This window comes from Melanostigma gelatinosum (assembly GCF_949748355.1).
Source record: "Melanostigma gelatinosum genome assembly, chromosome: 14".
NCBI lineage: Eukaryota > Metazoa > Chordata > Actinopteri > Perciformes > Zoarcidae > Melanostigma > Melanostigma gelatinosum.
Window position 1 is genome coordinate 9387159 of NC_136647.1, and position 24206 is coordinate 9411364.

At 42.8% G+C, this 24206-nt stretch overlaps 1 protein-coding gene across 2 annotated transcripts; it reads left to right on the plus strand.

Annotated features, from left to right (window-relative positions):
* The first annotated feature begins 36 nt into the window (after positions 1-36).
* On the plus strand, positions 37-18551 carry cxxc5a (CXXC finger protein 5a). 2 transcript variants are annotated; one of them, XM_079282968.1, is made up of 4 exons: positions 37-156; positions 287-344; positions 8112-9130; positions 17296-18551. In XM_079282968.1, exons 3-4 carry the CDS (start codon positions 8336-8338, stop codon positions 17338-17340), a joined length of 840 nt encoding a protein of 279 aa, XP_079139094.1. In that variant the 5' UTR covers positions 37-156; positions 287-344; positions 8112-8335; the 3' UTR covers positions 17341-18551. The 2 variants fall into 2 exon arrangements, with proteins under 2 accessions (XP_079139094.1, XP_079139095.1); XM_079282969.1 differs by having other exon boundaries at positions 82-344; positions 17299-18550.
* The last annotated feature ends 5655 nt before the right edge of the window (positions 18552-24206 follow it).

Consider the following 24206-nt stretch of genomic DNA (forward strand, 5'->3'; position numbering starts at 1 on the left):
TCGGTTTTTCCGCGAAGCTCCAAAAATCTATGAAATGTGTTTGCATGTTCCTCTCTGCAAGCGGGGATGTAGAGGTGGGATTGCAAGGACTGAGAAAGCTGGGGGAACCCACGCGTTCAGCCTCAGAGAAAGTACCCTTTTCCAAAATAACTGACGGTGAATATTTTTTTTTCTTTTTCACATTTGTCACTAACGGGCAGGCACTCTGTATGATTTTGTTCTCGGAGAATAAGCTTTTTTTCTGCCCTTTTCTTTTTTTTTTTTGTGTCACCATTCTGCACGGCAGGCTGAGAGACGGACCGCTCGGACTGTGGGAGCCCTCCCCTCTGCTCGGATCTGCTTTGGTAGGTGCAAAATAAATTGGGCCCGTGTTTGCAAATATGCAGATACATGGGAGGGCAGGGAGGAGGGGTGGTGATGGGGGATCATACTTTGTTGAAGTCTGCTGAAAGTTGGGGCTGTCATCTTCTGATAGGATCAAGTTATAGCGGGGTGAACCGGGGCTCTTCTGTATGTCCTCAAATGTGCGCCTGCAGACCATATGCTGGTACCGCAGATAGGCTGCCGTGCTCATAGATCACCGAGTCCAGACAAAAGCCAGCTATTTTGATCTTGAAAGAAGAGAAGAGAAAAGGGTTTTAAACCGTGATTCAGCGCTATAACGGGAATATTTAACAAGCTGCTGTCAGTTTTTTACAAAAACAATTTCCATTTCTCTTTATTTAATAAGTCGCCTCCAGACACAGGTCGGCACGCTGGTGCTTTATTGTGAATCAGCTGTTAACGAGGCGCACTAAACTTGACGCTTCCAGGTAATGAACGAAATGATCAACGAGCATTAGAGTCGGAATCGCGCTGACATTTGACAACAGACGGATCGTCACCCTGTGTTGCCGAATTGAAACTTTTATTTAACCCTAAAAACAAACCAGTCAATAGATTCCACAGTTTTCCACGCGCGTAAAGACAGGCGAAGGATTCTTCCGCTTTATTTATTTTATTTTTTCATTCCACATTCTTCTTTTTCTCCGGGCATCATTAGAAAGTTCCCAGGTACACAAGCTTTCATCGCGCTTCCCAGAGATATACAGTCACATCCCCCCTGCAATCCGCCGCCGGCATCGCTGCTCCAAGTGCTCCATATGTTTGCGAATCATTTGAAGTCACAGTATGCACGGCGTGCTTGTTTTTCCCTCCAACTTTCTGTGTGAATATAGCCTCATTAGGGAGAAGACGCAGCAGGTTATGGACAATGGATGACGCCTTGAGTCTTATTATTGTCACCAGGCTTTTTCCTTTTTTTTTTAACTTCCTCGATTCGTGCGTGAACGAGTGTGTTTGAGCGTGTGCGCGCGTCACTCTACAGGAGGTGGCAGGAATAGAGAATGTGTAGCTCACCGTAAGTACCTACACGAGTCCGCAGACAGCGCGTCTGGACCGGAGGGAGGGAGGGAGGGGGGGGGGGGGGGTCTGCATTGTGCATCGCCTGAACTAATGCATTAAATATTCTCGCCTCTGGAGGTGTTAAAGTCAGCTGCTCCACAGTTTGTGGCGGGCCAAATGCTTCATAGCCCTGCAGGAAATGAGACGATTTTTCCCCAACTCTGTTGTTAAAAAAATCAAATTCCGTGAAGGAAACTTATTCATGAGTAACTTCAAGAAGGTCCAATCAAACTTGATCTGATTTTAATTAGCAGGGTAATTTGTTTATTCAATTAAGAAAATGTAAATAATTCAGGATTTCTTACTGAAAGAAAGTTGGATAACGAGTTTATCCTTCCAATGTGTTCATCGCAGCCTTAAACTAAACGATTTAATGTGTTTCATTGAGCTCATCTGTGTAATATCAGGCTACAGTGCATGGGGACCAGTTGAATACTTAAGCAGCCGCAATAGAAAAAAACTCCCAGCTTCCTGGTCGTTCTCATGTTAAGATTTTTTGCTCTGAATAAGATTATTGGCCTACAATCTAAAAAACAATGGGATATAAACACACACTGGCCCTAAATGCTTTCCTCCATTCCTCCTTGACCTATTGATCAAACCCATTGAACTACTGAACCACATCAGTCAGTTGTCACTATATTGTGGACCGACATTCATTTTCTTGGCACACATTTTTAAAGAACTGCTTATATGAGGAAACTGTTGGGAACATTTTGGAGCTATTACAAGCTGAGAGCTGCATATGCGAGTTAAATGAGCTGTTCATGTCATAGTGCTGACAACAGTCACCCAGCAGCACTGTGTCTGTTAGGAAATACTCATCATTATAGCTGTGGGTGTAAAGTATTATCTATTAAAGGATTCCTTAATCCACCAAATATTTCAGCTCAAAACGTTTTGCAAATGCTTCACATGAAATGAAGACCTTGTTGACTTGCCTCCACCAGATTCCGCCAATAATTCCTCTGATGTATTTGATCGAGCTTCTGAAGGCTTTTACAATGTCTTGACACACTGTGCAGGTGTTGTGACCAGCTTTGCTTCAGGTGTACAGAATGTACTGATCATATTTGCGCCATGTGGCTTCAAGGAAAGGTTTTTGTAAATGTGCTCATTTGTTTACTTTACAACAGATGAGAAGATTGATACCACTCATGTGTTCGTACGATAAGTACGTAGCTACGACTAGCAGCTGCGGCTAAACATTTTACATTTTACCGAGGGTTTCGATTTCATGGCCCCGGAGTTTTTCGCTGGTTGCCTGGCAACTGGTCCTGGCCAAGAAATAGTTCAGCACATAATGACCCCCTGTTCAACGGAAAATTGTTGTTTTTACACTTTTGTGCAGCTCAAACAAACAGTAGATAACGTGTTAATTAGTGAGCTTTACAGCTACTGATGAGATTTTGTTAGCTTCGAACAGAACCAGGCTAGCTGATTCCCCCGCTCTCCAGTCTGTATGCTAAGCTAAGCTAAGCTAACCGTCTCCTGGCTGTAGCTTCATATTTAGAGTGCAGACATCGAAATCCGTATTCTCGTCCAACTCTCTGCAAGAAAGAGTATAAATGTATTTCCCAAAATGTTCAACATTTCCTTTAATTTGAGTGTCTTAGGTCACTCAAACTGAGCGGCAAGTTTCATGCAAACCATTAGATATAAACAAACTCATTCACAGGTCGGGGGGGAACTATTTTCAGGTATGGTCAAGTAGAAAGTATGCAGAAATTCTCAGTTTCTGCAGATCAGCTGCTGTTGACCGAGTGTCCACAAAGTGACAAAGTTACTGAGCTGACATCACTCAGCTGAGTCAACAAAACAGGCTGGAATTATTGTCAAGATTTTCACTTTGTGTTTTTACTGAATGAACGGCAAAATATATCATCGCATTAAGAGCGTTGTGTTTGACCTCCTTAGGCCAGTCAATATTTTGTCGGCTCCACTAAACGACTTATTGACCATTAAGTCATGAAGAATTGTCCAGCACTCAGATTTGCTTTCCATAAAGTGTAAAAAAAAAAAAAAACTGATTCAGTTTTGCTTATAATGAAGACCAAGCCTTAAAAACAACAGTTCAAAAAGTCATATTATTACACAGTGCAGTTTTTAATTTACCCAAACAAGAAGCCACCAATTATTTTAGTGGATGCTTCGATTGCAGGCTCAGATCATGCGTCTCAGGCCACACCAGCTCTCTATACAACGTCCAGCTGAGCGTCCATTGGTCGATCCGAAGAAAGGCTGCGGGATTGTTTTGATCATTCGGACAATTTAAAATCCAGACCTTTATCTCCGTCTGCCAGTCCTGTGCAGCACTTTGAAGAAAGACTCAGGGAAATACCAGGTACAGCTAATATCTACGCCTATTTTAATGCCGAGACAGCTCGAGGTGCATAAAACGTGGCTCTCTTAACGTGTGACTCCTAATTACACTGCTCTTGTCAGAGTTTCACAGAAACCTGAGATGTAATACTTTTATGTGAACCACAGCATTGAGTCTTTAACATCACAGGAAATTGAGTAAACATGCTTAAAGGACAAAACAACAGCAATTATCTGGTTCCAGCAGTACGGCATTGACACTCCGTACCATGAGGCAGTTGTGGTTTCGGAGACAGTTCACATAAGGACATGGATCTGCCCTGTAAATGATGCGGCGATCTGATGCTGGAAGTCGAGGAGGTGATCAGCTATGCCGTGCTCAGGGCTGATGTTGATGTGAGTGTGACTGATAGGTCAGGACGGAAGGCAGATGTGCACAAACAGCAGAGTGAGCGTGACCATGACTTCATTCATTACACAATGTGAGATAGACCAACAACTAATGTCTGATGTTGCAAACGCAACCTGTAAACATGTAAAAATATAAATCTGCGTACACCTGTTTGTCATTCCAGACTCATTTTGAGGGAGTTCTAGTATTTTATTTGTGGCAGAATTTTGCACAGTTTGCAATTTTTGTCAGGCGACAAAATGTCATTGTGTAGAAATGACACACAAAATGAACATAGTATTTATGAAATGATTAAAATGTGTTGATCTTGTTATACAAATCATATAGCTGTCAAATATTACATACCTTAACTTTGTGTGTTATCATCACGTTTATCTGCTGTTTTTCTTCAAACAAAGCATATTATAGAGCAGGGGTGTCAAACTCATTTTCACTCTGGGGCCACATCAGCATCACGGTCGCCCTCAAAGGGCCGGTTGTAAATGTAAGACGGTGTAAATGTAACTACGGTACTCCTAACATAGTTAGTTTAGTTTCCCGGGATATCTGTGACTTCCACAACACGTACTTCCAGTTGTGTGATTTCTCCTCCGCCATTGTTTCCTGTTGCTGGTGCAAAATGCATTCTGGGATATTTGGCTGTCCCAAGTACAGACAAGTCACCTCCGATGCATCCCGGGTAAAATGGGCAGAGCGAGCCACATCCGGGCATTAGGGCCGTGCTTGGCTCGATGTGAACTTTGAATTGGAACAGTACTTGGGCTGAGACTGATGACGTTTCAGTACAGAGAAGTACGCATGTTGAGAAACTTGTTGGAAATCCTCTTTATGGGCTGTTGCATCTCCTGTCCACCTGTTGTGATAGTTTTAATGTCGGCACACAGACAACATGCCATCTCATCACTTCGACTTTCTATCTCATAATTTCGACCATGGGGATATTTTTATTTTCACATCTAACTTTAAATTTTTGTAAAAAAAAAAAAAAATTATTATTTTTTTTTTTTTGCTGGCGGATTCGTGGGCCACATAAAATGACGTGGTGGGCCGGGTCCGGCCCGCGGGCCGTATGTTTGACACCCCTGTTATAGAGCATAGCGCCTTAAAGCCTTCAGCATTGTAGCGCTTGTTACAGTGATGTGTTCAGCTATAATACAAACTTGTGCACACCTAAAAATCCCAGTCATATATCAAATTATTTATATTTATTGTGAACAAAGAAAAAAGACTGTGTGTGTCACTGTGTTGTCGTCATACAGCAGGTGTTGCAGGGATTGACTCAAAGCAAGTCAGCTGTGTAAGAAGTATTGTGTACAATCGAGATCATCAACACTTTGGAAGAACAGCAGCTGGAATACATCACTTTGTATTTGCCTTATTCTAAACCAGTGGTGCCGTCAGTAGGTCAGCTGGTCAGATAGTAATTCCCAGGCTCAATTATTATGTTACGGCTGATCGTGATATTTTTGGAGCTGTTGTCATGAGAGGCAATCGCCAACTTTGTCGCTTTGTAGCAGTCTTGGGAGCTCATTTGTTCTAGCTATTGATAATGCGCCAGTTTATTAATTATGTGGAAAACTCAAGTCTTTTATCACATTTACTGTGTTTAGAGCGTTGATGAAGTTGGATCAGAGCTGGATATTCTCTCAGGCCATTATTAATCAAGAAATGGTGTTACTGTACCCAGATTTACTTTACGCAAATGCACAGCTGCCATAGAGCTCATTTGAGTCAATGTTACGTTTAAATCTTAATGAAAAATCACCTTTAACAACAGTGACGTATTCATATCTGACCACTAAATACATCATGTCAGGTCCAATATTCCATAATACCACATAAACCCCATGATGATTTGCAGTGCTGCTCTGCATTCAACCACAACCGAGTAGAGACACAGATAGTTTGAGATGCCTTCGGGAAACCGGACCCTGGTCAGTGCTGTAGTGGGAGAAACTGAAACTCTGGGGCTGAGGGGCTGCGGAGCTGGCTCTGGTTCGCTGGCGCCACATCCCCCTGAGCTGGTGAGAATGTGGGGGCTGCGCTCTTGCCTTTGAAGCTTTACCTCCCACTAATTCTGGCCTTCCAATTTCCACACACTGCACAGACACCCCCCCCCCCCCCCCCTCCATCCTCTTCCCCTCCCTTTCCCTTTGTTTCCCTTATAAGGACTGGCCCGGCCATTTCCTCAGCTTGTCTGTGGGAGGTGGTATGCTTGTTTGTGAACACGGACAGGTCAGGAGAATAGCAGCATAGTTTTTCTTTTCATAGATGAGCAGTCAAAGGAATCTTGTGCTAAAAGCCGGTGGATGGATGCATCTCTGTCCAGTGGGGAGTCTCTTGACATTTGCTTGGTGAAACCTCTTCATCAGCCCCACCGCTCCATCTGAGCACATATTTTACCAACTGATATTGCTCTACAGGTTTGGTCTTTAAGAGTAAGAGGATAAAAAATAATTTCTAGACAATGATAGGAATCATACAACGTCCAAAGTTAATGAAAAGAATATCAACTTCCTTTGGTCTGAACCCGGGCTTTTGGGTGCATTTGTAGCAGTTCCGATTGTTGTGTGAGAATCCAATAAGGGACGCACATACATCACATATACGCTCAGATTAATGAGCATGTAATTGTTAGTCAATAAATGCAACATTCTTAAATGATTAAACTGCAGTCAGGGCAATACAATTTAAAGTTGGTCTCAAATAGGGCTTATATGTTTAAATTGGTTGTTATTACTAATAAATACCGTAATTTCACGACTGACTAACTTCACTTAAAGATGTGAAATCATCGGACAGAAATCACAGCTGTGTTTGCTCCTTACACAGACCAACAGATACAACAGATTGATTGGTCAAAGAGTTAACCAAGATACTATTTCCAAGCAGGTAATAAGATGACAGATAAAGACAGACACTTTTCTGAAGGAGAGCTTACGCATCTATAATCAAAGCAGAAACTGTGTTTGTTTATTAAAATATTTCACTAAAATTAACACGTTTCTATTTCTGAATATTTTAGGGTTAAATGTGATAGGTCCTAACAGAGTATTTCAATTGAGAATATAAAACAAATAACCATTAGTTTGTTATTTTTGTAGTGTACCAAAGCAGTTTTTACCCTCAATGCAGCACAATTAATTTGATTGTATTTGATTGAAATAGCAAGTTTAGGCTCCAGAGCTCGTAATTGTTGTCATTGCCAACCAATCAATGAAGCACCAGGGAAGCAGGTGTTGATTTGTAGATTGATCTGTGAAGAATTAAAAGGAAATTGAGAGTTTTTAGAATTTCTGTGCTTGAATTTAAATTGAATGTAAATATATCTTAGTCAAGATTTTCAGGGATACAAACTGAAACCTTTATTTCATAAAACTAATGTCACTTACTCAAATTGTATCGGAGCACTGAAGGTAAACTGACAAACTTTTGAGTATTGAGCTCAATTGTTTGCGTAGTTTGTAACATCATTACTTTACTGTGTTGTTTCACTCTCCCCGCTCCAATGAAGCTGTTTGCAGAGAAAAAGCTCGAAAGACCCAGCGAACACTACCTGCTCAGCGTCAAACAGCAGACAAACACAGTTAGAGACTAGCTGGTGAACATAGTGGAGCATTTAGCAGATAAATAGCCAGATATTTCCCTCAGGAGATGGTAGAGACCAAAAACAGAGCAAAAACTAAGTGAATACGAGACTTGCCTTCACAGGTGGCCAGAAACACCAAATGAATGCTAATGTTGCTCCCTGACTGCTGGATGTGTAAATAACTGTTTGCTTACAAGTTCACCATATCGGCCTCAAAGGTGATGTTCTTCTTTTCAGAATTTGCCGAAGTTGACATAAATGGAAAACGTATCTCTTGAGTGTCTCAGTGTGTTGGTGAAGTGATCATTGATGAGTAATATACCTCTCTTCTCTCCCTGTGTAAAGTTTCCAGACGGCCCATGGAACGACGTGGATGAGGGCTGAGCTGTAGTGCGGGCAGAAGGCTCCGGGGCCTGCCTGTTATCGGCTGGCTGATTGGTCCATTGAGGTGCGGCACCACTCTCACCGGGGCACAGAACGGACCGAGAAAAGGTCTTTGCTCCCCCTCCTCGCGCACCCCTGCCCCCTTTCCACCCTCACCCCCAACCCAGGCACGTACGCTCTGGACCATGTCTAGCGGGCTGTCGGCGGGGGGCCGGACAGAGGACCAGGAGCGGAATAACTGCAAACAGGACTCTCCTGTTATAGAGCGCAGGAACCGCAGTGGCATCATCAGTGAGCCCCTCAGCAAGAGCCTTAAGAAGTCCCGTACCCTCTCCCAGTATACAGCAGTCTCCTCTGCCACCAGCAATGGACACAAGGACAATAGTGAGACGAAGAGCCACTCGGCCAAGCCTCAGCCACCCCCGCTGCCTCAGCCCACTGTCTCCGCACTGGCGGCAGCCAAGTTGGACCGAACCCTAGAACAGGTTCTGGAGGGACAGAATGGCCTGCTGCACTTTGCTCAGGCAGCAGCATTGTTAAAGCGGGCCGGTATGGAGCACATGCTCCTGCCTGGGGGCATGGGAGTGGGAGTTGGCAGTGGAGACGCAGGCTCGGGGGCTAGCGACTTGGAGGGTACGTCTGTCACGGACGCCGTAGGTGGTCCTGTTGACTTCCCATATGGAGTAGGGGGTGGTTTCCCCTTCAACCCGGGGCTTTTCATCATGACGCCGGCTGGAGTGTTTCTGGCGGACAGCGCGCTACACATGGCCGGCCTGGCCGAGTACCCGGCGCAGAGCGAGCTGGCCTCTGCGATCAACTCCGGTAAAAAGAAGCGAAAACGTTGCGGCATGTGCCCACCTTGCCGACGGCGGATTAACTGCGAGCAATGCAGCAGCTGCCGGAATCGCAAAACAGGCCACCAGATCTGCAAGTTTCGCAAATGTGAGGAACTGAAGAAGAAACCCTCTGCTGCTCTGGAGGTAAGTGTGTGTGAATTGTGGACTGTTCTTTACGGTTTTCCCAAAGATTAAAAGGTTTTGACCCAAAGAGTTACGACAGAGCTTCAATGCTGCAACATTTGGGTGCAGTAAGCCGAAGTGAGAAACTAGAGAAATAAGTAGATCTTCATGGGATGTAAAAAGTTGGTCCTCAGCGAAGATCTGGAAAATTCTAGAGAGATCTGCAAACATCACAAACAAATGTCAGCTTCACATCTGAAAGCACAAAGAAGATCTTCTGAATTGTACCTGTGTTGGTCCCCTTTTAGGGAAATAGTACAGGGGGCTTCCACAAGCAGGGAAATGACAGGTGGTGAGGAGTGTGGTGGGTATGTGGAGGGTAAGCATGCACCACGGGGTGTCTTCAATCCGTCCACCATAAAGACACAATCACCCTGCACACATCTTTAAATCGGAAGGCTGATTCAGTAACTTAAACTCAAGTTTACAAAATGAATTGTGAGCATTTTCTGTTCGGACACATGGACATCCTCGTTGTGCATATGCTGCAATCGTAAAGAAAAAATGACGTATGTGTGGAGGCAGAGTGGCAGTAATTGTGAATATGTGTACAGTATGTGTTTGTGTGTGAGTGTACATGCGTGGGTATGTTTGTGGATGTGTGTGCATGTAACAAGGTCCATCTGGTCACAGAGCTGTCATCTGGAGCACCAGGTGTCAGTGTGGCACATGCCCCCCCCCTCCTCTTTTTTGCTGCCGCCGTGCTTCTCTCCGGTGACACTCCTGTTCATCTAAATGGTCCTCCAAACTTCCCGTCAGTTTCCTCCATCACACTCAGTGGCCTAACTGACCCTGGCTGTGATGACAGAACGACCAATCATGAAATCAATTTCAGCAGATGTTCCATTTCAAAGGAAATAAACGTTTGTGATCAATGGATAATAGTGTCACATTGGCATTACGTGATACATTGATAACATAGTGTGAACGTGAACCAGTGGAGAGGCGTCTGGTCCAATTGACACAAACTGGAACCGTGCTTCAAACTGCTAATGGCTTTACTTCTCTCTCTTCCTGATGTTGATTGAGAGTGACAGCTTGGCATCTTGTTTGTGGGCTGAAAAGTTGGTTGTTCAGTCGCCATGTGCCGCCTTTCGGGCGGCACATGGCGCCTTAAAGGCCTTAAAGGCCTTAAATGCTCCTTAAAGGAGATGGTTTGGTTAATGGAGGATTTTGAGTGACACAAGCTGAGAACGCAGAACAGAGTGATGTCATTTTTACTGTAAGATTAGTTTGGTTTGCCTCTTTTAGCTCAGGTAATAGATGTTCATGGCGCTTTAAGTTCGACTGGACAATTCCATGTTTTCGGCTCAAATTCTACTTTGTTTTGTCTTCTCCACTCCTAAGGGTTCTTAGGGCCAACCTCAACATGATAAAAACAACTACACATATTCAGGTGTTATAGGTAACAGGTGTTACATAGGCTGAAATATTTTAAAGTACTTTATCAATATTTTTGCAAGTTTTAGCTTATTCACTATAGATCATGTGATAAGTCGCCTCCATAAAATTGACCGACCCTTTTTCAAAAACGTACCATAGTATTTGTGTTTGCAACGATTTTCTTGTGGATACTGTCCTCCCAAGAAAAACAATATAATGAGCTTTTCAGAAAATGTCCAAAAACAACATTATTTAAATCGGAGGGACAAAGATCTCTGGTGGCCGTAGGAATTCTGCCTCTTGTCCATCAGACGCAAAGGCAGGGGACTTTACTCTAGAGTTGGGTTAGGGAGGAGGCCTTGAGTTAACAAAACGTTGGACTCCAACACAGGATTTCCTACCGACAGTCAGCCTTTTCTTTTACCATGACCACAACCTTTTCACAGATTTTAACTAAATGTTTATTATTGTAACCGTGACAATGAGGGTCCCTAACTTTTATTGAAGTAGTAACTTAAACTCAAACCATGATGTTTCCCCAAGCATAACTTCATTGTTTGTATGCCTGAACCGCTTAAGAGAGTTTGTTTGTTTTGTGCTGCGATATAAAACACCTCAGTAACCCCTCTCGTGAGTTGTGAAGCTTTTACGTGTCTTTAAAAAAGGCGGTTCTTAATAACAGCTTTACAGCCTGATATATAGTCAAGTTTGAAACATAACGTTGGCAACAGTTAAAAGAGGATATGATTTAACCCTAACCCTGTAAATAAGTCAAAATATTTAAGAACCATGGCATGGTCCATTCGATTGAGTGGAGTTAAAGCATTCGTATGCTGGTCATTAAGGGAAATTGTGACTGTAAAAAAGCTGACTTCCACACGTTGAGAATCAAACTGATGTGTCTGAATACCAGCATGTTGTTTTTCACTTTCCTATTGTTCAGTTGCAAATTAATGAGAAGCTCCATTTGTCTCCGCTGATGATTCACCAAATGTGTCAGCTGGCTATGTAGGTGGTACGACTTAATGTCTGAAACAGAAAAGAATTTAATTCAAATTTATGATTTGCAATTGATGTTGTCATGGCAGTTAGCCCAATACCAGTCATTCACACCAGTGATGCCAGACCCAAGGGGGCTTGAATATTCATGACTGTTGATGTTGATATAGGTCATCATGCTGCTTGAAACGTCAGTCTGCTGATGTTGCCAGTAGCCACCTCGTATAAAAGAAACTCCAGGGTTTCATAAACCTGCCAAGCCTCCAAGTATAATAGCAGTCTGATCATTGGCTTTAGTAATCGTATGTACTGTAATTACCTTGCACACATTTTGTACTCCTGACATCTCAAAGTATGTGCTACTAACCACTTTATCTCGTGCGTCTGTCAAGCAATTTCCAATTTTTTTCAGATCAGAAACAAGGAGGCCAATCCCTGCATGCAACGTGACAATATTAGGCGAGTGCATGTTGTTAAGGGATAATGTATGTGTACAAGTTTGTGCTTGTTGTGCGGGCCACGCTACTCTATTACATCATTCCTGATGGTGCCTGCACAAAATCAGAGCAGTTCGCAAACAGTATCAAAAAACATCGTTCAGACTGAAACATTGCCTGAAGTAATCCATCAGACGTCAGAGTCAGCATGACATTTTGATATTTTTCACTCAGCCAAACTCAGGATTAGGTTACACTGAAGCTTGTGCGTTCAACACATAGATATGGATGTGGATATTTTTATGGTCAGGGTCTCATTAATTGCCTAAACATTACATGGACAAAGATGCAGTGCCATATTTTTAGGGCGCTAAACATGAATCTGAATGTGTCAGGCATGAGATTGCCATGGAAAAAGGAAAGAAACGTTTGTGCCAAAGAATCAAACCACAACCTCGAGCGCCTGACAACCCACAGCATGAATGTACAATCTTTGTGACAAGGTAATCTCAATAATATTCCGCTGATGGTCTTGGTCATGTACCTAGTACATGGACATCTTTGCAATATGTTTTGACACCGTAAAGTTTGTACTTTTAGAATGATAAAGTGACTTAACCTGTGTGCATTGCAAAAGAACTGACACAATGTATAATAGACCTGATAGTAAGTAGCTTTCACAAGAAAATGAGACTCTCGTTCAATCCGGAAACCATCAGAGAGTTCTGCAACCTGCTGCCTCTTTGCCCCAAACTTGATTTTCCACAGTATCAACTTTGCTCTGACAGCAGTACAACATTTTCAATTTTGCCTGCATTTTATTTGTTCTCATGCACTCATACGTTTCCCATTAGCAGTCTAGAAGTTGTCTCTAATGGCTTTGTTATTAAGTCAACAGCTCTTGTTCAGCAGGTGATTAGATCAGAGATTACGGCCCGGGCCGCGCCGTCAGTGAGCGTGATGTCGTCAGTACAAGCTAAATGCCAGAAGACATTCATGGAGGATGTGCCGCGTCAGGAGAGAGCAGAGCGTCAGCAGTAAATCCCCAAATGTCAATAACGAGTAGATGATGTCGTATTGTCAATTACCGTCTGTATTTGAATGTGTTTGAACAAGGCATCTGTAAGAGAAGTTCTAGCTTCCCCTTCGTGCACAGTGAGGGCGACTTGCAGCACCTGTGCCACGAGAGAAGATCGTCCTGACTGCAGTGAGCCTCAGCTGTAGCTCAAACAGCCCCCAGAGTGTCACAGTCCCCTCCAATCAAAGATGGAGCGGCACATCCCCGTCTGCTGCGGCTGTTTATGCTCGCCGTGCAATCTCTAAAGAGGCGCGACGTCTTATTTAACATGTGCCTTGCGGTCAGTTTGTCAGACTGCTTTTTGTTTTTTGTGAGCGCACACGTACACACGTGGAAAGACTCTGGCTCTGTTTTACCGCATTTGCGTGGAGGGTTGTGTGTTTCGTGCGCTTGCACGAGCCGGCGAGCGTTTACGCGTCGGTACACAAGTGCAGTCCGAAAGCAGCAGTGTGCTTATTTTGAGGGTGTTGACGGTTTCCATTGAAAGCTCATGGCAGCTCAAAGAGGAGCGTAAAATTGGCAAGTGAGGGGGAGTCAGCATGCTGAGGCCTTTGCCACCTCACAGCTCACTGGCTGAAGATGTCTGGATTTATTCTGGGAATGCTACATTTGAGAGAAATAAGTGGGAAGGCAGTTCCTTGCCGCTCTATGTATGAATACCCTCCAGTGGTGTCAGTCTCAGCGATGCTGTTCAACACAGAGAGAAAGAAGGAGTTAGGAAGTTGTAATGCATCTTATCTTTACTTGTATGTCACTGTGCGTTGAGGGTGTACTGTAACGGTGTGTTATATTTGAGAATAGATAAGACAGGAGCTGAGTTTTTGTCATTGTCTATAGAGTTATATATTAAGTAAAGAAATGAATTGGTTGTGTCAAAGACTCGGGCTTCTTTGTCATCAGATGCAGCTGAAACCCAAACATACTATTGTTTTCCATTGGGGGCCACTTTGTGTCAGACGTTGATATTCCCTCATGGTCTTCCCTGCCTCCCAGACACCGTACACCAGACAGTCAGCACACAAGAGGCTCATGCAGACTGACACCGAGACACATGGACGCGTGGGCAAGTTGCTGGGCAGACAGGGGGACAAGTCGGAGTGGACAGAGGAGGCTAAGGGAGGCGGAAAGAGAGGGAAGGAGAATGAGGTGGCCAAGGTGTCTGCCTCTGGATTACAGTGCATTGAAGCTGCAGTTGGTAACTTTAATAGAAAATAACTTATTCTCATATTTGCACCATATCCTGACAGTATTACAAGAAACAGTATGTTGACCTGTGATTATCGAGTATCGAGGGTTAGCATGAAAGATCTGGATCATTAGCTTTACTGTTTATTCACAACTAAAATTTATCGGCTACTATTTTGAAAATCAATCGTTTCAGTTTTTGTTTTTGTTTGTCATACATGCCGGTAAACTGAATCGAGCAAATTGGAGACATCACTGCGGCAATTCATTTAACTTTTAAAATAAATCATTTCTTCATCGACAAAAGGATTTATGGGTTGAACTAATGATTCAAATAGTTTGTTATTAATGCACCTGCTTACAAGACATCCAGGAAAAATATATCCGATCAACGTATAAACATATCAATCTTGATTAACTTCTGGAAGGGAGAGCAGGCTGAGGAAAATAATGCTTCACCTCTTCAGTCAGACAAATAGTGTTTATGACAGCTGGAGGTCATCGGTGTTTTGATTCAGATGCTTTAAAGGTTTACTTTTCTGCCCCTTGTGAGCGGCGGGCAGTGTTACGTCCCACATGTATGAATGCATGTGGAGGGGCTTTGCATTAGCCATGGGCAGTTCGTCAGAGAAATGAAGGACGCCTCTTTCTTCTGCTTTTGTTGTATGTTACACACAAATTGTTCGTGCTATGCTAAGACAAATGTGCTCGGCTTGTTTGAAAAAAAAAAAACACATCCATCGATTTTAGTGATTGGCCACTTCGCGCCCACAGATTCCATCCGTTGAACCTGTGCAATCAGTGTTGGTGAAGAGAGGCTTTTCTATTCCTGAACTGCTGCCATTTTCCCATTGATTGCTCATGTTGGATAATGAGGAAAAACAGTATTTTCAGTCCAAGCGAGCGGGTGTGTTGTTTTTCTTCCCACGCGTTATGTCACGCTCAGTCCGGCCATTTACCGGGTTTTCGACATCTGTGGCAGCGGCAGATGTTGCTGCCCTCTGACTGTCTCCTTAACAGCCGAACGCCGCTGTAGAAAGGTCACCACAGATGGATGGCGGGCCAGAGATACTTAACACACAGACCATGAAATAATGTTGCCAATATGTTGGCTGTTAACCTCCATGTCTGTGGGTCCTATTAATAATCATTTCAGCCAAAAAAGAATTTCCTTTATATGTACGCTATATATTTGAGAGATTGCACTGGTATATGTGGGCTGTGAACAGCACAGTGGCATTCAGTGTCTCTGCTGTCAGATTATTCCTGATTGAGTTAATGTAACAAATAAAGCACAGTGTGGGCTATATTTGGCGGAGAGCACCAGAGTAATTACCTTTGTCTGAAGCCTTTTTACCCGAGTGAAAATGCTTCATTTTTGTAACCCAGCTGGAGGTAACTTTCAAAATGAAAGTGAATGAAACCTGTGGAGCACGAACCCCGCTGTCACTCAGTTTCGTGTCCAGATATGAACAATAGCATTCAAAAGAAAAACTGTACGGCTGATTCACTGGTATAGAAATGGTTTAAGTGGGCCTGAAAAGCAATTATGGCTGCTATTGTTTATGGTTTCAAACTGACTTCGCTCAACTAATGGCCCATTTGCTTCTAATGCCGTTATAAAAAAAGAAAGGGCGGCGCAACCAGATGCACACAATGTTAAGGCTAATTATACTGAGGTTACACATTATTGGAATCGCATTATAAAATGAAACATTTGAATGTCTTCAGTAAAGGGTGTATGACACTAACAAGCCATACATCCTCTGTTTACCTTTTCCATTGGATAAGTGTGATTGTTTGCATGCGGGTGTGTGTCTCACAGTATGTACGGTTCCATAGTAAACCCTCTGCTGATGCAAAAGTGAATCTGAATCCATCGCGTCTGAGAATTTTAGCTCAACGGTCTCACTGTTTGGTGTGATTTCGGGGGTGTATCGTGAGTGTCGGTTAACGTGCCACTGTGTGTGGAGGTGTGTGACTGTACTTGAATACATATTGGTTCGGTGTGAGAGTGTGTGTGGGTGCATAAATGTTTGCCGAGCTCCTACTGCCTCGCTCCAGGCAGAGCTGGCTAACGGAAGAATCCTCGCTGCAGAATCGAGTTGCACTTAGCAGGACGCCAGCCGCGCTCCGGCTCCAGGGCCCACGAGCGCCTCTCTATCTCCTGACTGGCAGGCCGCTGCCGAGCCCTGCAGCTGCGTGCATGTGTGCCACTATTGCTCGGCGCAATCAGAGGCACAGATAAGCAAAGTGAGGGAAGAGTGAGGGACGGAGAGCGGTGGCGTGGGAGAGCAACGCGTGTGGTGGCTAAATAATAAATGTGGCATATCGGGTTTTGTGTGAAGCCAGGACTGAAGCCCGTTCCTGTGGTGGTGCTGAGGCGAGAGAGGGGGGGGGGGGGGGGGCAGCTGTTGGGCCAGACGATGCAGGATGTCGAGATTTCACACACGCACGACTCATCCAGGGAGAAAGAGAGGAATAGAAGTTAATCGATTAGTTGGTGGACATTAATAATTTAAGTGATTTGTCAACTAGAAATACTAAACATGCTCTGCTTCCACCTTCTTAAATCTGAAGATGTTGTGCTTCTGTCTGTTATTGCATGTTGAATATCTTTGGACTGTTGATTGGACAAAACAAGCAATCTGAAGACTCTATCTCACCTCGAGCTCTGATAACTTTAGATTTGTAATTTAAAGAAAAACAACAACCGGTAGATTAATCGATAATGACAATGATCATTAGTTGCAGCCGGACTACAATGGGAATGCGATCTAAATTCCGTTGTGCAACCCTGTTGTACAATGACAAATAAAAGAACATGTTACCTTGTGAACAACAGAGAATGCAGGAAACAGGAGGGCAACATCGTGAGAGCCTCTCCGTCAAGGTGTGAAGAAAGTATAGCTTCTCAGTGAAGTAGTAGGTTTGGGATGATATTTGCAAAACAAATGTGCTGCTTTTCCTTAACAACTCCAACCCTCTCTGCTCTCTCCCCTCCCCTCCCCTCCCCTCCCCTCCTTGTCTTCTGTTTCTCCAAGAAGGTGATGCTTCCTACAGGAGCGGCGTTCCGGTGGTTCCAGTAGGACTCCTCCTCCACTCCCTACCCAAAGCTCTGCCATCAAGTGCAATGCCAACTCCTGGATTGTCTCCAGAACAGACACTGGCTAATAAACAAACAAGCAACAAATAAAATTATAGAGAAAAAAAATAACAAAAAAACAAAGCAGAAAAAAAAAAAAAAATCAATCGGGTAATGGATGCACCTACTTATTCCTTGAACCAAAAATGAAACGTAAAGAAGCGCATCTATGGCAACTTTCATTCCCTTTTCTATGTTTCCATTTTGGTACCTTTTGTCCTTTTTCCAGCAGGTTTTTTTCTGTCGCTTAAACATGGAACTGTTCATTGCCAGAAACAGAAATGACGGACTGAGTGTGGACAATCAACTAATTTCTGTGTTTGGTGTTAATGTTGTTCATGTGTGGAAAGATACAGTACTTGTGTAGAGAATGTAAATTTACAGCTATATTTCAAAACTAGTGGCTAATGGCAAACATTATTGTAATTCTTCACCATTATTTTACTTAAAAACATGTCCGTTTTATGATTCTTTTTGTTGAAGGGTCTAGTTTTCAGACAAAGAAAATGTTTTTAGATTGTGACGCTGTTGATTTTGGATTTAAACTAAACTGAAAAAGTCATGTTATCGGCCCACTACTGTAGTATGTAGTCTCCTCAATCAGCCCTCCTCTGCATTTCCAAACTTTTCCTTTAGTGACACTGGCAGCGTTATGTTACTGTGGCCCCACTGAGCATGTGCCAATACTGCTCAGGGCAACAGCACTAAGAGACAGCACTTGCTCTGAGTCTACCCTACTGAACGCACTGAGACAAGATTCATTTTTTTTAATTGTATTTGTTTGTTTATTTGCTATATTTTCATGATTTTGTTATATTGCTGGGTAGCTACAGCTTTTTGAAATAACCAATCTTTGTATTTGTTTAGAAAATTCGACTGGTTTTGTGAATAAAAAGGAATGCATGTAATTGTGTCAAAATTTACACTTCTGATGTTTGTCTACTTGTCTATTTGCATGTTGTTGTTGTTTTTTTTGAAAAAACAGCTGGTTTGACAAAAAGAAACATTAAGAATACATTTCCCATGAATTGAAAAAAGTATTCCCTTTTCTTTGATAATTGGATGGAGTTGGGAAATTCTTAAAGATTCTGACGTGAGCAGAAGTCATTAAAAGTTCATCAGGCGGTGGTATGGATCACCAAGATGTCCTTGGTTTGACTGAGACATTTCTCTCACGGCCTGTGTAATATCTTCCTACAGTGGAATGACTGATGGAGCCTTGCTGTGCTAAAAATGTAACCAAAATTATTTAAAAGACGTTTGAATAAGAACAATTTTGATTGCAGTGTTTCTTCAAAATGCACGAAACCTCTTGAAAATTCCCCCAAATGTCTTTTTTTCCAGATTATTTTTACTCTTCTCTAAGATCTTTGTGACATTCAACGTACTCCATAACATTTAGAGTCAGAAAATCATTAATAGTCATGGATTACTGATGGGAAGTTTTTGTCCTCAGACCTATTAAGGCTATCGAGAAGAATCCTGGATAAAGTGTCGAGCTGTGTTTAGGGCTGGATGTGTTCTGCATACATGGAGTGGAGTTTGGATAAAGACATAGATAAGTGAGAGCAGTGCTGATTTAAAACCTTAGAAAAAAATCTCACATGGGTCTCAGTGTAATTACTGACTCTAATGCCTCAGGTCTGTGACACCAGAGTGAATTTCCATTTCCTGCTCAGTGAGGATTCTCAGTGATTTTTCTTTCACAGCTCCACAGTCACTCTTTCATATCCAGGTGGGGAAGTAGATGCAGATTTCTGCCGCAGCCGTAGTGCTGAGTGTTTTTAATTAGTGGATATCCACGGTGGAAGGCCCAGTATGGTGGGCTTGTGTACGAGCTCGTGATCAGCTTGGCGAGCGGAGGGTTGGCGAGTGTATAGCTATATTCCCAGCCCCCCCCCCCCCCGGTGACAGTGCTGGGCTAGTGCCATCGCCATGGCGATGGGGGGAGTGTGTGCATGAGTGTGTGTGTGTGTCTGGGGTGGGGTGTGTGTGTGTGTGAGGAGGGAGGGGGGGGGGTGATGGCTGAGGCCTTTCATTATTAATGTGCACCGCGGTGTCCTTACCTCCTCCGAGCCCGCACAGCTCACTGCCTGACCTGCCGAGGCAGAGATAAAGAAAGAGAAGTGAGCCAGAGAGAAAGAAAGATACAGCACAACTAGTGTGTAGTGTGGCAGCACACGACTGGAAAGTAGAAATTCATTCATGTACTTTTATTTCACACCTGAGACGGAAAAAGAGGAGATTACGATTTTCAGTTCAGGGTGTGGTTGCAGGTGACTGTGGCGCCTGCCTGCTGAGGTGTAACGGCCCAGGGGCTGGGGGAGGGGGAGGGGGAGGGGGGGAGGAGGTCAGGTGGTGGTTGAGGTTGTCTTCATGCAGAGAGGGGTGTACGGCTTGGTGAGCAGGCCTGTCACACTGGGAAAATCCTGGAATCTTATCACCGCCTCACAGACTCTGAGCCGCACTGATCTACTCACCCTCATTGCCAGCAGACATGCCCTTCCCCCATCCAAATGGCCCTGCACAGGCTGGCCCCTTCTCGGCTCGCTCGTCACCTTCCTCGAACGGGGAGATAGCAGGAACTGATGCAGTCCAATTGTTGAGGAGGGACGAATGTTGCTTGTAAAATGCAGCAAACACAAGCTTTGCAAGTGAGTACACAGGCCAGAGTGCTGGGGAGTCAGCAGTGACTCTTTTTTTTTTTTTTTTTAATGCATGTCCATGAAGTCACAGTGAGGAACACAATGTGCTCTATGTGAATATCAGAGAGAGAGAGTTTCTTAAAGTTACTTGAAGTAAACTTACAAAGCAACATTGTTGCAGGGGGTTTAGATGTTTTGCATATTTTCATTTCAGTATCACGCAGACTGCATGAGCAAAGACGAGACAGAACGATGCCCCATAAATATGAATACAATGTGATCTTGATCATGTAATATATTAATAGTCAATGACTTGTACCTATCCAGGGATGTCACATTTAGTTCTGTGGAATAAGGAATAAGGGTGAAGACGTTTGTCTCATTAGGGTTCACATAATGTCTCTCTGTCTCTCCACATGTTACAGCGGCAAAAACAAAGGTCAGACATGATGTAACTGTGTTAAAATGCCTCCTTTCCACTGTTGCATTATAGTCTGCCACTTCTTCATTTTGGACTGGTTCAAAGCGTTTAAAATATGTCTCATGTATCCAGAAATAGACTTTATAGTTATCTGACTGCTCAAAGATGTACTCCTGTTCATTCTCATGAGGACAGTATGGTAGCAGGTTACTGATTGCTATGCCAACTGTTGTAGCAACATAGGTAGTCCTATTTGGTCCTATTTTTTATTATGAATTCAGTAACATAAGTATAATACGATTAACATGAACTGCTCTTAAGTCATTATCTATGACGCTATGAATGATGCACTTTGCAACAGTATTCAGCAGTACAAAAGGTGCTGTGTGCACATTATTGACAATACATGTCTTCTTAATATTTCTCATAAATGTCGAGGTAGTTTTGAGGTCATTCTGAAAAAGTCACGACTAATCTGCTAATTGAAAAGAAACTGCAGTTTGCCAGAATGCTGAAACACTGAACCATGAAATCAATGCAGCCAATACTCCTGCTGAGCATTGATCTTTTTAAATTGGTGCATTCTCTTTTCAATTGATTTGATAACTGAGTATAAAGAACGTGCAACAACTGATGAATTCTGCACAACGTTGCTTAAAAACCGACTAGAAGCAACGGCAGCTATAGTGATGATGATGTGATACAGACGGGTGCTGGGCGGCTCAACGTATTAATAACAGTGTGTTATGAGAAAGCTGAAGAATTTACAAGAGGTCATTTTTCGATCTGCCACAATTAGGACAGCTGTTCGTCATGAATGAAACTTGTCATATGCGGTAGAATGTAACAGGTCTCCTTTGTGTCATGAGGCCCAGCAATATATTTAAAACAACAGAGTGGAATTAATTGAAGTTGCACGCGAAACAAATGTGGTTTGTATTGCTGTCGTTCACATATGTGTCACATTAGGAAAGAAGATAAGAGTTAACCAGGAAGGAATATACATATACGACTACATATTCCTATTTTATGTCAAATTTCTTCAGAGAAATTACAGTTTTTAGGTTGCGACAAGTTATTTTGGTTTAGTTTTGGGTACATGTTGAGTCTGGTTTCACTTACTTAACCCTGACCACCCTGAGTGAGGTAATATACGACACACAGTTTTGTACATTTATGGTTTCATAGAAACAGTTCAGATTGTGTCAGTGACATCAGGCTTCTTATTGACGTAAATGTGTTAAATAACAAAGGATACATCTCACTTTGGGTATGAATGAATGTTTACTCTCTCAACCACCAGCACAGCGGCCCGCCCACACACCTCGCACACACACACACACACACACGCGTATATATTTTGGTTGAGACAAAATGACTTTCACCTGTTAGTATATTCCAACAAAATGTGTTGATTTCACTCATTTGTGACAAACACACAACTGTCACCTGCGCAGACACACTGTGTTCCTCATGCTTTCAGATAGTAGCATACGGTTGACACTGAGCTAACACGGGCTTACTTTGGCTGTGCTGTTTCAAGAAACCATCTGTGTCTCAGCTGCATTTCATTATTTTAGTTGTGAAAGCATCTCTTTACTGCCATGATAGTAACACCCGTCTGTACTTTCAGAAAATGCTTAATTAAATCCAAAAATAATGCAAAGTACTTCCTGTTGCAGGGTAAATCCATAATATAAAAGTAATGTCTAAATAATGCCTTCATGAATACTCAATAGGCGATATCTAAAAACATATTGGCGTTATATGTTTCTCAGTTGTTAGAGTCTCACTGAGCTCTCATTCGATGATCTGTTTTAACTTTTTAACCTGAAGCACTGAACAGATGGAGTCAGGAAAGGGATTGTTCTGGGTATTTTTGCTGAAACAACATTAAAAACAAGAGCCAGCGACAGTCTGTATTTAGTGGAAAGTTGTTCTTTTTAAGTATCTATAATTTCTACTAAGTGGTGACTATTACTGTAAAAAATGCAAAGAAATGCAAAACTGCTGAGCTCTCAATGCTTTCTGTTCTGTTGACGTTATTACAATAAAAGCTGGTGCTGTGAGGAGCTGCAAGAGAACTTTCTGTTCAAACTTAACTGTACTGCATATTCCATACAGTTCATATATATGATCAAATTCACAGTCGATCTTTAAATGGACCAACAATCACATTTATACTATATTATGACTCAATACAACCCGGTCTCGCTCCCGACTCGTCAAACCGTGTCATTATGAGACGCTCAGAGCAGCTGACTGAGTGATGGTCTACACAGGTCGGGGTCAAACACACATAGGACTTTCATCCAGGAATCCGCTGTACCTGTCCCATGTGACACTAAAAGTAAACGTTTCCGAAACCTAACCTTTGTAGACGGAAGTTTATTTGGAAAAGACGCTATAAATGTAATGAGTGGGACCTTACACGCAGTACCTGACACGTCCAAAGCTGGCGCTACAGGGGTACGTAGAGCGCGATGGTTTGAAGCGTAGGCAAGTTGGCAAGCTGGGAGTGAGAATGTGTTGCTCTATAAACGGAATACAGGTTAAGTCACTTGAAAAGTAGTTCAATTAAAGCGCAATCCACTACCGGCACAAGGTGACCTGCTAGTCGCATGTCGATGTGTCCTTGAGCGAGACACTTAACCCCAAAACAAACTCCCGTCCCTATACGGTGTATGAACGGGGTAGAATCTGAAGTGTAAGTCGCTTTGGATAAAAGCGTTTGCTAAATGACTGTACTGTAATGTAATGATCCGAAATTTGGCCTTGAGATCGTGAGAAAAGGCTCCATGTCAGAGATGGATGCTTTCATTCTTTTCTTTTTTGCAGTCACTGTCATCTCAAAGTCAATGGGTTTTTTGAATGGGTATTTCGTTAGATGCCTGACATACGGTGTGGGGTTAACAAGATCATTTAACAGTTTGTTCGACTACATTCATGTTTTTACGTGTCTTTTCAAAAGTGGTTGCAAACAAGTGGCTAAATGAGACGACAAAACGTCATCACAGTCCGCCTTCACAGCCTTGTTGTGTTTACTTGCGCTCATGCTGCTGTGGTGTAGTTCATTTATAGCCTAACGTTCGCTTTTTACGTATGACGATTGCATTCATACTTCACGAATCATAAAAGTGGTGCTCATTAGCCGACAAAAATACGTCATCGCTGCAGCACTCTTTAGTTGTTTATGAATTTATCAAAACTGCTAAACAACCATAATTCATGTCGGCTACAGACATAACCAAAGTCATGTTTCACAAAGATCTGCATTTCATTTGTTTTTAGGGTAAAACTAATCAAAACTCGAGTTTAGTCAAATCTTCGGGATTCGTGACAACTGCTCATTTGGTCACAGCGAATCGCTCAGTGATCTTTACTTTTTTTAATGCCGTTCCTTTGTAACACAACATAATGATGTAATATTTAGATGTTTAAGAACGGGATGTTCTTACAAGACAAAAGCTAATCGGTAAAATAAAAGTTACATCTGGCAAGACTTCCTTCTCCATCAGTTTGTAGTATTTGAATGTATTGTTGATGATCAGCAGTGCTTTAGGGATGTCTCGGGGCATGTTCATCAGAGAGAAAAGTACAGAGGATCAGCACAGTTTACAAGTGACCTTGCTCAGGGGGGCTTTAAGTCATTGTGCTTTACCTGTGTCACACACCTCGTAAAATGCAATTTAAACTGTATTTAAACATCTGATGCAATCACAATGACTCTCAGGTCAATAACCA

Bases quoted from the DNA above. Each gene is read 5' to 3' on its own strand.
- cxxc5a (XM_079282968.1), top strand. From the start codon at position 8,336: ATGTCTAGCGGGCTGTCGGCGGGGGGCCGGACAGAGGACCAGGAGCGG. The intron at 9,131-17,295 runs GTAAGTGTGTGT...TGTTTCTCCAAG, and splicing joins AACCCTCTGCTGCTCTGGAG to AAGGTGATGCTTCCTACAGG.